At 49.4% G+C, this 13156-nt stretch overlaps 1 protein-coding gene across 1 annotated transcript in view; it reads right to left on the bottom strand.

Annotated features, from left to right (window-relative positions):
- The window catches only part of Scara3 (scavenger receptor class A, member 3), an 18117-nt gene extending 7334 nt beyond the window's left edge, over window positions 1–10783 (bottom strand). Inside the window, exons 1-4 of the mRNA XM_013024187.1 lie at window positions 10689–10783; window positions 9095–9214; window positions 6491–6589; window positions 4287–5330 (exon numbers count right to left, since the gene is read on the bottom strand). Coding sequence (XP_012879641.1) covers window positions 4287–5330; window positions 6491–6589; window positions 9095–9214; window positions 10689–10716 — 1291 coding nt within the window. The 5' untranslated portion in view covers window positions 10717–10783. The remainder of the gene's footprint in view (window positions 1–4286; window positions 5331–6490; window positions 6590–9094; window positions 9215–10688) is intronic.
- Between the last annotated feature and the right edge of the window lie 2373 nt (window positions 10784–13156).

Genomic DNA, 13156 nt, shown 5'->3' with positions numbered 1-13156 from the left:
TGGCACCAGTAGAAACATGGCTGAACCATGTTTGAGCTCATAGTTCAGGCAGCTATTGATGGGGCCTTACGCTGTTCTACTCTGCCGGGCGAAGACGGTAGCTAATGTAAAGCTCCAAGACTCTGCTCCTGGCCTGTTTACAGTGTTTCCTCTCCATGCTCTGTCCCATGCCTCATACCAACACATGACCTAGGCAGAAGCCATGCACGGATGGTTAGGCCCCGAACATCCCAATTCAGCTTTCTTCTACGGCCTGTGCAGAAGACAGATGGTTCGCGGAGGTGATGTGGGTTACTATAAGCCAAACCACGTGGGGACTCCAACTGCAGCTGTTGCTTAATTATTTGAAGAAGTAAGGCGCCCACTGTTTCCTGGTATAGAGCTATGAGTTTGGCAAATTACCTTTACGTCCATACCTGTCATATAAGACCACCAGAAACAGTGTGCTTCCAGCTGGCAAGCTTGGCATATAGAATCTACATGCCACCTCAGGAGAGCAGCAATTCTCTAGCTGGGTACCATCACTCAGTATGTGGGGACCAAGCCTGTCCCCTCTCTTCCACAAGGTACCACACTGGTCCATCATGTAGAAGACATTGTACCAAATGGAAGGACTAGCAAGGCCTCCAGATTTATTGAGTCTATGCCATTAGCATATCCGAGGGTGAGAAATAAGTCTGGTGGAAATGCAGAGGCCTCCCCTCTGAAATTTATAGAGGTTCACTGTATGGTTTTACTAAAATTTGCCTTCTAGAGGAAATAATAAGTTGTTTCATCTGGATACTCCGAAAAAACTAAAAGAACAAAAAAGAAGTGCAATGCCTAGTGAGCCTCTTTGGATTTCGGAGGGACACATTCATGCTTTATTCGCTGTGTTTCTCCAGCTGACTTACCATGGGACCTGAGGAGCTGCTATGTAGGGAGGGGCCAGACCTGAGAAGGCGGTGTAACAGGTCCAGTCTGCTGAGCAGGCTGTCCTGCCACTCATGCCAAATCATGCAATGGGACAGGCAGGCTGCTCAGGAACTGCAGCAGAGTCCCTTGGGACTTTGGAGCAATTCCCTGCTGTTCTTTGCAAATAACTATTCTCGGAAGATCACAGTTCTTGGTCTGCTCTTGGGCTCATAGATCCATTTAGCCATGGGCCATTCTTTTACCACTTAATCTGAGCCACCTGTTGCCTATCAAGGGATGGACCTAGCCGGGCGCTGGTGGCTCACGCCTGTAATCCTAGCTACTCAGGAGGCTGAGATCTGAGGATCGCAGTTCAAAGCCAGCCCAGGCAGAAAAGACTGTGAGACTCCTATCTCCAATAAACCACCAGAAAACCGGAAGTGGTGCTGTAGCTCAAGTGGTAGAGCGCTCGCCTTGAGCTGAAGAGCTGAGGGACAGTGCCCAGGCCCAGAGTTCAAGCCCCATGACCAACAAAAAAAAGGGATGGACCTGGTGTCACAGCGATACTCCATCATCAAATGGAAGTGGTGGGTATATGATTAGACCTAAGCAGTCCCGGAGGCACAGTAAGTTGCAGGAAGAAATGGCTCAGCTGCACAGGGTCCCCACTCTTGCCAGCCAGGATGGCCTACATTGTTTCAGCCTACACCTGTAGCCTCATAGACAGTTTTCTGATTGAGAACAGTTGAGCTTGATTTACAGATGGTTCTGAATGACCTGCAGACACTACCACCCAATAACCCCTTTCTGGGACATCCTTGAAGGACAGCAGGGAAGGAAAATTCTCCCAGTGGACAGATCTTTGTTCCTTTTTGAGGAAAGGAGAAATGGCTGGATTTGGGATTATCCATTGATTCGTGGGTATGGATGATGGTTAGGTTGGATGATCAGGGACTTGAAAGGAACATGATTAGATAATTGGTGTCAAGAACATTTGTGGAAGAGGTTTGTGAATAGATTCCTCTGCATGGGAAAGGTTGTGAAGTTATTTGTGCTTCATATGAATGCCCAGCAAAGAGTGACCTCAGTAAGGAATTCTCTGGTAATCTAGTGGACAGAATGACTGGTTCTATGGATAGCAGTCAGCCCCTTTCTTCAGCCACTCTGTCCGTGCCCAAGGGCCCTTGAACAATGTCTGTGGAGGCAAGGATGGAGGTTCTGTATCGGATCAGAACCATGGAATTCCACTCACTAGACCAGCATGGCTATCATAACCATGCTCCCGTCAGTTCTGCCCGGAACAGAGATCAGTTCCGCATGGCACACTTTCCTAGGCTCATCAGCCATTCACTTTGAAGGTTGGCATTGACTAGCTGTCATCATGTAAGGATCAGTGTTTTCTTCTTACTGGGGTAGCCACTTTGGATGTGGCTTTGCCTTCTCTCTAGGAAATCTATCAAAATTACAATCCATGTACATACACAATGCTTTATCTTATCTGTCAACTTCTGACCAAGGATTTACACACACACACACACACATACACACACACACACACTTTGGAAATTCACTACCTGAATGGAATTCACTACCTGAACCAGGTGGAAATGCTAGAATGGCCTTTAGGAGACTGTTAGAGCAATAGCCAGACAGGTTTGGATTTGGTTCTCCAGGTGGCTGCATGAGCGCTGAATCAGTATCTAGTATATGGTGATAGTTTTCCTTTAGCCAGAATTTACAGGTTCAGGAATCAAAAGGAGATAACGGGGTGATGTCAGTTACTATTTTATCGAATGATCCACATACCAGAGCTTTTTGTTTTTGTTTTTTTGCTTTCTGTTCTTGCTGGTGTTGTGCTGGATTTTCTGTTCTAAAGGGAGGAAGGCTTCCAGGAGAAGACAGGACAATGATCTAATTGAACAGGAAGTGGAGATTGCCACTTGGCTACTTTGTGCTCCTCATGACTCTGAGTCAACAGAAAAAAAAGGGGGGATTAATTAATGTGTTGGCTTGGGTGATTGATCCTAGCTACCAAAGACACAGTGTACTGCTGTTTGCCAATGCAGGCAAGGAAGGGTGCGTGTGTCTGCAGTGATGGAGAGTGCCTAGGGGGCGTCTTAGAATTGCTATGCCCGTTATGAAGGCCAAGGGAAACCTTCAGCAACTCATTCCAGGCATGAACAATAATGGCCCGAACCTTTAAAGAGGAAGATTTTTTTTTCAACCATCCTAACAGGTAAACAACTATAACACCCCTGTGCTCACTGAGGTCAAAGGATATTTGGAATGAGTAGGAGGAGGAGGTAGATGTGAATTATTACTGCTAGTGCCACAGAGCAAAGACTGCAATGGCCAAGAGCATTTCCTCCTTACTTTTATGAATACATCTCAGTGTGCAATTCAACAAAAAGGCTTTGTTTCTCCTCTTATTTCCTTATCATGTGTCCCTGAAAACATAAGATTTATTGACTTGAATCCTAGTGTTTCAGGGTTGGAAAGAGAAGAGTGAAAAAAATCACTTGAAGCCGTTCAGTCTTGGTGGTTTCGGTTGTATGCAGGACAGTTGTGCCATGTTAGGTAGAAGTATGATCTTGTTGTTTAGTGTTATTTAGAGATGGGGTATGGTGATCTAAGGAGATGTGTGCAGATGCCGAGCTGAGAAGAGGTAGACTTCCGATGGTTAATTTTATGTGTGAGTTTTATTGGTGTGTGGGATGATATTTGGCCGATACTTGGTCAAACAGTCTGGCTGTTTGTGGGAGTCACTTTTTGATGAGTGTGATATTTAAATTGACAGCCTAAATAAAGGAGATCACCTTTCCTAATATGAGCGAGCCTCATTAAAGCATTTAAAGGCTTGAATTTTAAAAAAGGGACCCTCCTTTCAGTAAGAGAATCCTGCCTGCTTGCTATCCTGAGACATCAGCTCCTCAGCAAATGGATTTGCTATTTTTTTATAATCACGTGACCTGGTTCCATTCTTTATAATATCTATCTATCTTTCTATCTATTTATCTATCTACCTACACACTATTGGTTTTGCTCTCTGACAGATGCAGGATCACAGAGAGGCTAGGAGGAGAGGGCATACCAGAGGGACAGATAAGGTTGGATGAGCAGATGAGAGCCTGAATAAGGAAGGGGTGGAAAGGGAGAAAGGGAGAGTAGGCAGTTTCTAGGTCTTCCTGTTTCTCTCTGTGGACCCAATTAAACCAACCCTTGTGTTCAAGCCCCGATTTGTAGGACAGGCCATGACACCTTGCCAAGGTGTTTCTTAAGGATGTCTGTTATCCTGTTATGGGATTATGTTAGACACACAGGAGCTGTGTGTCTGATAAGATTCCACAAGGACCCGGGGGCTTGGTGGCAATCCTGCCAGCTCCGCCTCTTACCTCGAAGGATGGTGACGTTGCGGAGAATTTCTCCGTGCTGCGTGTCCACGGCCTTCATCTCCTCCACAATCATGGAGAGGTTGCGGACGTTGAAATCCAGCCGGGCACTGAGCAGGCTGAAATGCTCTCGGAGCAGGTCGGTGGTACCCAGCATGAGGGAGACGGACTTGTTCAGGTAGTAGAGCTCCTCGGCGTGTGTGTGGAAGCCCAGCGTGCAGGAGAGCCGCACGTCGTCCAGGTACTTGAGCATGCTGTGCACGTGGTTGTCCGTGGCGTTGATGTTGGTGAAGATGGTGCCAATCTCGATCTCGTGAGAGGCCATGCGTCCTTCCAGGGACTCAAACCTCTCCACGGTACGGTTCTGGGCATAGCGGGTATGGTACTGCAGGTCATGCATGTTCTCCTCGTGGTCGTCCAGGGAGGATGAGACGTTGTCCAGCTGCAGCTGCAAGCCCATGACCTGCAGCACCAGGTCGTGCATGCTCTCGGCATTCTGGCTGATGCGTTGGGAGGAGGCCCCCAGGGTGGCCTGGATGCTCTTGACCGCTTCTCCGGTCTTGGCAGAGGTGGCGCGCAGGCCTCCAAAGAGACGAGTATAGTTCTGCCAGTCGGTGACCATCTTCTGGAGGGTCAGGGTCTCCTCGTCCGTCTTCCGCTGGATTCCATGGATCCACTCCGCTGTCTGGCCCACGGTGTAGTTGATCTGGTGGACGGCGGCTTTGGCATCATAGCACTCCTGAGTGAGGTCCTTCAGAGAGAGGTCTAGGCCCGTGGTGGTGGCCTGCCAACCCCTCACCTGGGCCAGGAAGAGCCCCAGAGACTGATTGACTTGGTGGATAGAGAAGGAGCAACCACCCGTCTCTTGGGAGATCTGACTGCTGGTGGTGGAGAGCAGTTCATGGGCCCTCGAGGTCTGGTCCAGCTGCACCTCCTGGGCCAGCAGCAGCTTCTGAAGTCCCTCCAGCTCTTCCTGCAGCTTCTTAATCTCTTGGCCCAACTGCCCAGCCTCGTGGCAGACAGAACAGTTGTTCAGAACTTTAGGGTCTTCAGGGGAAAAAAAAGAGGGGGGACATTTTGCGTTGCTGAATGAAGAACCGTGGGCTAATGGCACTTGTTTAAATTCAACATTTCACAGTAAGGCTCCCTGCCCTGATTTCATTCCTAAATCCTACTATGAAATCCTTGGAAAAGCCCTGCTATCTTTATTCATTTTCTTTTCCTTTTTTCTTTTTGTCAGTCGTGGGGCTTGAACTCTGGGCCTGGGTGCTGTCCTTGAGCTCTTCAGCTCAAGGCTAGCGCTCTACCACTTGAGCCACAGCGCCACTTCCTCTACGTCTTTGGGATCTGACATTCAGTAGCCTTGTCTCCACCCCAACCCTGTACCTCAAGGACAGCTCCAAGGAACATGTCACAGAGAAAAATGGCTGTCACTCGGCCATGAAGTGGTACACTGGGACTTTGCGCTTGCAAAGCAGACCACTTGAAAACCCTCTGTCCTGGCTCCTTTCAATTGGTTCTCTCTTAGAATGTTCCTGCTTGGGGCGGGGGATAGAGAGCATCATGACTTGTGTTAGGAGAATCTTCACCACTTTTGAGGGTAGGAGCACATCATGGGCCTCGAACCCAAAGACGCCTCAGTGTCAGGTGGTGATGAGTGTGTTGGGGGTTAGCCTGTCTGGTGGCTTTGGAAAGTCTTCAACAATCACTTGAGCTGGGCACTAGTGGCTCATGCTTGTCATCCTAGCTATTCAAGAGGCTGCGATCTGACTGCAGTTCAAAGCCAGTTCGGGCAGAAAAGTAGGGAGACTCTTATTTCCAAGTAATCATCAACAAGCCCAGAAATGGGGCCATAGCTCAAGAGGTAAAGCACCAGCCTAGAGAAAAAAAAAATCAAGGGAGAGCACAAAGCCCCGAGTTCAAGCCCCAGTACCAATACACAAAAAAGTAATCACTTGACATTCATGGGAATCTTTAGGGAATGGATTCTGTAGACTATGCCTAGATTTATGTCTGGCACGGAATCCTCTGCCCTGGGCAGACGGGAAGAACGATGCTTGCCTGGAAAGGGAAGGAAGCTGAGTGGGGACCACCCCGTCCTGTGCCTAGAAAGTGAGTAAAGCAGGTCCTGCTCTGGGCGCCGCTGTGTGGGGCCTGCCCGATTCTGGGGGATACCAGCCTTTCATCAGTGCACAGAGCATGCTTACCCAGCCCTTGAAGATTTTCCTGCATCGACGTAAGCTTCTTGTCATAAATGGACTGGGCCAAGGAGATGTCTTCTGAGAGAGAGTCTACTTTCCTGAAAACTGGAAGGAAATAGGAGAATCTAGGGCATGGTCTTGATTCAGAAGCAGTGGTCATTTGTTTGGAAGACATTTTTTTATCAGACCTCATGCAAACCCAAACCATGCATCTACTCTTAAGAGGAGGCCACTTCCCAGTGGTCCTAAACGCAGATGCGCCTAACGTCAGTCTGACACATGTCATGTCTGATGACAAGACCAAATAGGGAAAATTCACAAAACATATTAAAAAAAGAAGAAAACTATCCTTAAAACAACCCATCCAGAGATTGCTGCTCTTTATATCTTTCAGTTATGTTAACATCGACAGTATCTATATCCTGTATCTACACGGATATATACTTTTGCAGAAAGTATATACTTTTGGAGAAAATGAAAGCAAAATTGGGATGTTCTAACTATCTCGGCTTGTTTTCTTTCGCTTGGCTTTACTTTTCTTTGTATTGTGTCATGTGCATTTTCACATCAAGGCTTAACTCTCTTTTAAAATCATTACTTTCAGTGTCTTTGTCCCTATATAATAATACTCCAATGGGGGGAACACTTAAGCACCTCCTCTTCTGAGTTCATAAATGAAATCTGATATGTAAATGCAAATAATACTTGATCTAGAAATAATCCTCTGTTTAGGACGCTTGTATGTATATGATTTTTTTTCCTCTTAGGATAAATTGCGAGAAATAGTGCTAAGGACATCAATAGTTTTGAAGTCCTTGGTACAAGGTATGCTTCTGAAAAGCTTATACCACTTCGTACCTCTTATCAGCTAGCAATCCTGTTGGCCAAGAGCTAGAGTGTATTTTAGCAGCAGGTGCCTGGCTCTGGCCGTGGCAGGATGGTAGTTGAACTAAGCATGTGCAGGCTGCTCCCTAAAGATTCTCTGGAATTCAAATTTAGGGGATGGATTTAGCACTGCTGACAGAGCCAAGTAACACGGGTGTTCAACCCAGATTGTTGTAAAGTCATTGGGTGACTTTGGGCAAATTAGTTAACCCTTCTGGAGCTCGATTTGTTAATCTATCAATCATTTATTAAATGACAATGTGAAGTTAGGTGACAGCTGAGGTTCTGATCAGCTCCAAATTGCTATTGCTTCCAGTTAGTTGGGATCTCTGGGCGCTAGCTGACCTCGTTTCAGAGCAGTTCAGAGGTTTACTTAATAACAGTAACATCGTGGGAGCACTTAGGAATAATCAGCCCCATGCTGGCATAAGGATCTCCCTCTTTACAGTTCACAAGAGGCATATCTCCCTGGAGCCTCCTCTCAGTCAAGAATCCACCTATCCGGTTGGAGACTAGAAGCAGAGACAAAAGACTTCCAGGTTTATTTTCATAACATTTCATAAGGTTTACTTTCCAGGCAGCAGGGAATGGCTCCTTCCATGTGATTCACCCCATTCATTGTGTATGGCAAACTATATAGTGTTTGGTCAGCAATTTTCCTTATGTTTTAGATCTGCTTTCAAGCCAAGTATATTGGTTTACTGAATGTCCTTGGTGAGGGACAGAGCCCGCTCCCCTCCTCGGTGCTCATTCTCAGGGCTGCCATCCAGGGTCAGGGGCCCCCAAGACCCTGCATTGCCTCTGCCTACCCCATGCCTCCTCTGTCTTCTGTGGTAGGCTAGAGCAAGCCAAACTACAGTACCGGACTTTCAAAGTCAGAGGCAAAGAGTAGAATGGGATAACCATGGGGCACCACACATTTTCAAAGGGAAATGTTTTTATTAGCCCACCTGTTTTTTTTGGGGGGAGGGGTCCGGTCGTGGGGCTTGAACTCTGGGCCTGGGCGCTGTCCCTCAGCTCTTCAGCTCAAGGCTAGCGCTCTACCACTTGAGTCACAGTGCCACTTCCGGCTTTTTTCTTTTTGCTTATGTGGTGCTGAGGAATTGAACTCAGGGCCTCAGGCATGCAAGGCAAGCACTCTACCACTGAGCCACCTTCCCAGCCCTAGCTCACCTTTTATGAGCATCCAGAAGGGAGAACTTTCCTGGACTTGGCCATATGTCTCACCCGGATCAGCAGCCACACTCTCAGAAACCAGATGCCCATAGTTCACGGGAGTTTACAGCTGAATGAATACTGGACGATCTGGATGCAGGTATGCTCCCAGCCTCATTTTGAGAAACACTCACCTAGGCTGTGGAAGGGGCTCAGGGTCGCCTGATGCATTGACCTCAACCTTGACTACCTAAGGCATCACTGGGACAGCTGAAAGGTATGGGTTTGGTTCATTACCTGGGATGGGGCCCAGGCACCTGCAGTTTTTGCCTGGTGCTTGTACCACGTAGCTAACACAGCCATCTGGAAATCTCAGGAAGCTGTCCTCAGAAGGACACAGCTTTGCTCAAGGTCACACAGCTAATTCCTGGTCAGGGATTAGGAATCAGCTTCCACTGTGTGTTTTAATCATTTGGATGTCCCAGCCCTGCATTGTGGGCTGCAGACCCTAAGTGCTTGTCTTTGCAGGTGAATTGCAACCAGACCAGAGCAGAGGAGCCCTGAACTCACCTAGAGAAGCAAGCACAGCCACAGCCACCAGAAGCAGAGCCAGGAAGAGATAGAGAATCCGCACCGAAGTGTGCAAAGACAGGTTCTTTTGGCAACGGCTACAGTGGGGTCCTGGCCGGCCTGTGGAGGAACAGGGGGTTAGTAGCTGAGACTGGAACAGAGCGGCCCATTTAATTTTCCTTCTTTGTCCTACTTCATCATCACATTTCAAATCGGGCTCCTAAGGAAGGGAGTTCTCCCTCCTCCTTCTCTACTCAGATACTCAAGACTCTTGAGACTCTATGCTCTAGTAGAAGAGCCCAAGGCAAGGTCTTGAAGAGATATCTCCATCACCATCATCTTTCTCTCTGGTGTCTTCATCTACCCCGCGAGATGAGCAAACACCTCTCTGTCCTTTGCACTGGTCCATTGATGACCCGTGACACGGGCAGTCTTGTTGCCCCATTGATTGACCAGCTCATCCCAGTTTGTCCAAAGCCTTCTAGGTTTTAGGACTGAGACTCCCCTGCCCTAGAAATTCCTTAGCAAGGACCATCTAGGGTCTTTTATAGCTTGTCTCAGTTTTGAAGTGAAATCTCCTGAAAATGAAAACCCCTGAACCCCAGGCTGACCAGAAGATTGGTCACCAGTCCCCAAACTGGGCAAGTATCCAGTCGTTCTGGAAACCAAACAAAATGATTACACTCTGCCAGTCAAGTCACTGGTGCGGAGGAGGATGGAGGCCAGGAGCCCCTGGAAACTCTGGTAGGATGGCTCATGCCCAATAGGATGCAATGATTATTAGTATTATGCTCACCTTTGGTCCTCAGCTCCACCCAGACCTGGGCCCCCTCCCATTCCTGGAGCTCCTGCCATACACCTGGCCCCTCCCTCTCTCCGCCCAGACCCACCTGAACTCCCATCTACCTCACTTCCTATCTCCCAGACCCTGCTCCTACCTGGATGGGGACGGAGGCCATGTGCTCCCTCTCGGGGGGAGTATGGCTCCTCTAATAAACCTTATAATCAGCTTTCTCCTGTGCCTGCCTGCCCCTGCATGGTTCCCTGGGATGGATGTGTGGGATCCTTCAATTATGACCTTGTCTAAAATCCCCAAGGTGAGCTCCACTTCAATTGTACAGGTTCAACGACTGGACGTGGTGAAAAACCTGGTGCCCAGTTTGCACTCCAGACAAAAAGGAATTCACATTTCTCAGGGACCACTGGGTGATTTCAATGGACAGCCAAGGTGGACAGCAAAAGCCACTAGTCCAAATGCAGGTCAGGTGGCATGGAAGGCAATGAAGGGGACAATCGGGAATCGATTAGAACACAGGCCCTGTGCACAGGGTGTCTGCCAGGGGAGAGAACAGAGACCCTTGATTGGGGCTGAGGAGAAGCCCTGAAGACAAACAGCACGCATGTCCGCTGCTGGCTTCCTGGACACCATACAGCCCAGGGCTGCACGCTCCTCCCTCCACACACCAGGAAGCCTCAGGAAAGGAGAGTCAGGATTTTGGAGCCCTAGAGCGAGATAGGTGGCTTATGAGTCTGGAGGAGAGAGCAGGGGACTTTCATTCCCAGAGAGGAGAGGGGGCACCCCTGGAGCCCTTACCCTCCGGGGCGCATGGGAAGGAGGACATGTCTTCGTCTTCCCCCGCCAGCTCCTCTTCTGTAATGTACAACGCATCCCCGTCACTGCCAACAGACCGCACTGTGAAGGAATCAGGCCGTTAGACCTGGGCTGGACAGACCCACACAAACACAGCCCTCCCCAGCCGCCCATTCGGTACCAGTCCCCAAGCCCGAGCCTCCCCACCGGATCCAACCCAGCGTACCCGAGCTCCTGCAGACCTGAGGTAAGTCAGAAAAGAACAGAGGTAAGACGGCAAGGCCTCGCTCCTCTGGCGAGATCTTCCCACGTCCCATGAGCTGAGAAACATGGAGCCGGCACCCCCCCTCTCCTACCCGCATCTTGCTCAGATCCAGCTTTCTAAAGAGCTGGTTGATCTGACTCAGTACACACGGTAATGGAAGTGGGGTGCTCTGCTTCGGGGATGAGGTTGAATGTGGCCCAGTGGAGGTGTGGAGAGGATGGAGGTCCGAGGACACAGGAGGAGACAGAGCTCTGCGTCACACCCCTCCCCCAGGCCCCGCCAGCGTGCGGGAACGCGGGTGGGAGGGCTCCTAGGGGAGGCCGAGGCAGTACTGCCCTAGGATCTTGTGGTCCTTAAAATGGACCTAAGCGATGTGTTCTGACTTAGGAAATTGTTTTCCTTCCCCAGGCCCTCATCTCCTCCCCTCAGGAAGATCTGGCCTTTTACAAAGAACAGAAGGAAGGTGCCTAAAGTAGGCCGAATAAACAGAACCCCCAAGGAGATGTCTGAAAAATGACAGATGGTCTTCAATGAGCCCAAAGGGCTTTTGTTCTAGGAAGGGAGAAGAAAGCTGATGATGAGTTCTAAATTGTTGGGGAGAGATCTATGGAAGAGAGATTTAAACGAGGCCTCCAAATCAAAGGCAATCGAAATCAATATATCTAAACACATGAAAATATTTTTTTGTTGTTGGCATGGTTAAAAAACCCACCGTAAGCAAAGTTGTCACAAGACAAATCCAAGTGTGCTGGCATACACCTGTATCCCAGCTGTTTGTGTGCGAACACACAGGTGTGAGTGTGTAAGTGCGTACTCCACAGAGGGCTGGGAGAGTGGGGGGAGGAAGGAGGGATACGAATCCTAAGTACAACGAACTCGTCTCTTAACACAAATCCTATGCAATCACCCACTGCAGCTTTGCGTTGTGACTTGGGCTGTGATCCCGTGGTGCGTGTGCCAGCAGTTTACAAGAACAGCTTTGCTGCAGTGGTTATGGAAGAAGAATCTCTTTCCCATGAGCCCAGAGAGCTGGAATTCCTGACTTCCTGTGCTCGTCTCACCCAAACTCACCAGCTAGCCAGGGCTCTGACTTTCCCCCACAAGTTGGGCTGGAAGAGGCTGTGGCCTGTCAGATCTTCCCCATAATGGGCCCCCTGGGGGAGGAACTCTTCTGCCCCTCCCTACTCTGGCTTTATTTCCCCACACCCCCTGGTGGTGCTCCCCTCTAGTGGGGGGACTCCTCCCTGCTCTGGCTCCAAAGCAATTTCATCACTTCATTGTTTACAGTCTTTGAGGGAATCTGAGATGATTTAAGTCAAGCGAGGCTGAGCAGCCCTTCAGCAAACACCTCTTCCCAGAGCTCTGTCATAATCTTGCCCCTCCAGTGAGAGGCCCTTAAATTGCCCGTCCTCAGCTAGTGGGAATTAATAATGACAGCTTTCCGGTACTGCCAGGCGTGGCCCAGGGGAAGGGAAATGACAGCCCCAGCACAGGCCTCTCTAGACTGGGGGAAGGGGATGGAAGGGCTCATCAGTGTTTGGCCATCTTCCCACCAGGCCTTCTAGCTCCGCATCTCATGGCCTCCTGATCCCTAGAGGGGGCTTCTCCCCTTGCTGAGCCTGGATTTCCTGTTCTCCAGTGCTCAGCCCCAGACCTCGGGGACTCTTGATTCACCTATGTCTGGAATGCCACAGCAATCCACCGCGTTAGCCCTGTTCATTTTAATGCGAACATAATCCAAAGCATTTGTGAAGCTCTCACTAGCCAAGCCCTTGGCAAGCATGTTCACATGGCATCAAGATCATTCCGCCCAGAGAATGAACACAAAGGCATAAAGAATGAGAAAAGCTGGTCGCTAGGTCAGAGGAGTGCTTGGATACCAACTTGGATTCCCCTGCCTTGCTCTGGGCCAGGCAAGATCAGCAGAGACGGGAGAAGCCGTTTCTTCCACCTCCCCATCTCCCCCTCGCCCTCCCCCACCTTCTGGGCCATAGGACTTAGCGTGGGATGCACCAGCTTTCTGCCCTGTTTTTGCACAAACACAGTCTGGGGACTCCACGCTTGTCGTGTTACAGAGACTCTGGAAAGTGAAGAGCGCCCACACTGGAGGTCCCAAACAAGATGCACATGCGCACACACAGTCCGCAGTGCTGCAGATCCAGCCCTCAAGGCTACAGACTCGGACAGGACCTCTCCACTGTTATCT

The sequence above is a fragment of the Dipodomys ordii genome, unplaced genomic scaffold, assembly GCF_000151885.1.
Source record: "Dipodomys ordii isolate 6190 unplaced genomic scaffold, Dord_2.0 Scaffold74, whole genome shotgun sequence".
In the NCBI taxonomy this organism is placed as follows: Eukaryota; Metazoa; Chordata; class Mammalia; order Rodentia; family Heteromyidae; genus Dipodomys; species Dipodomys ordii.
This window is presented reverse-complemented; position numbering and strand designations above follow the sequence as displayed.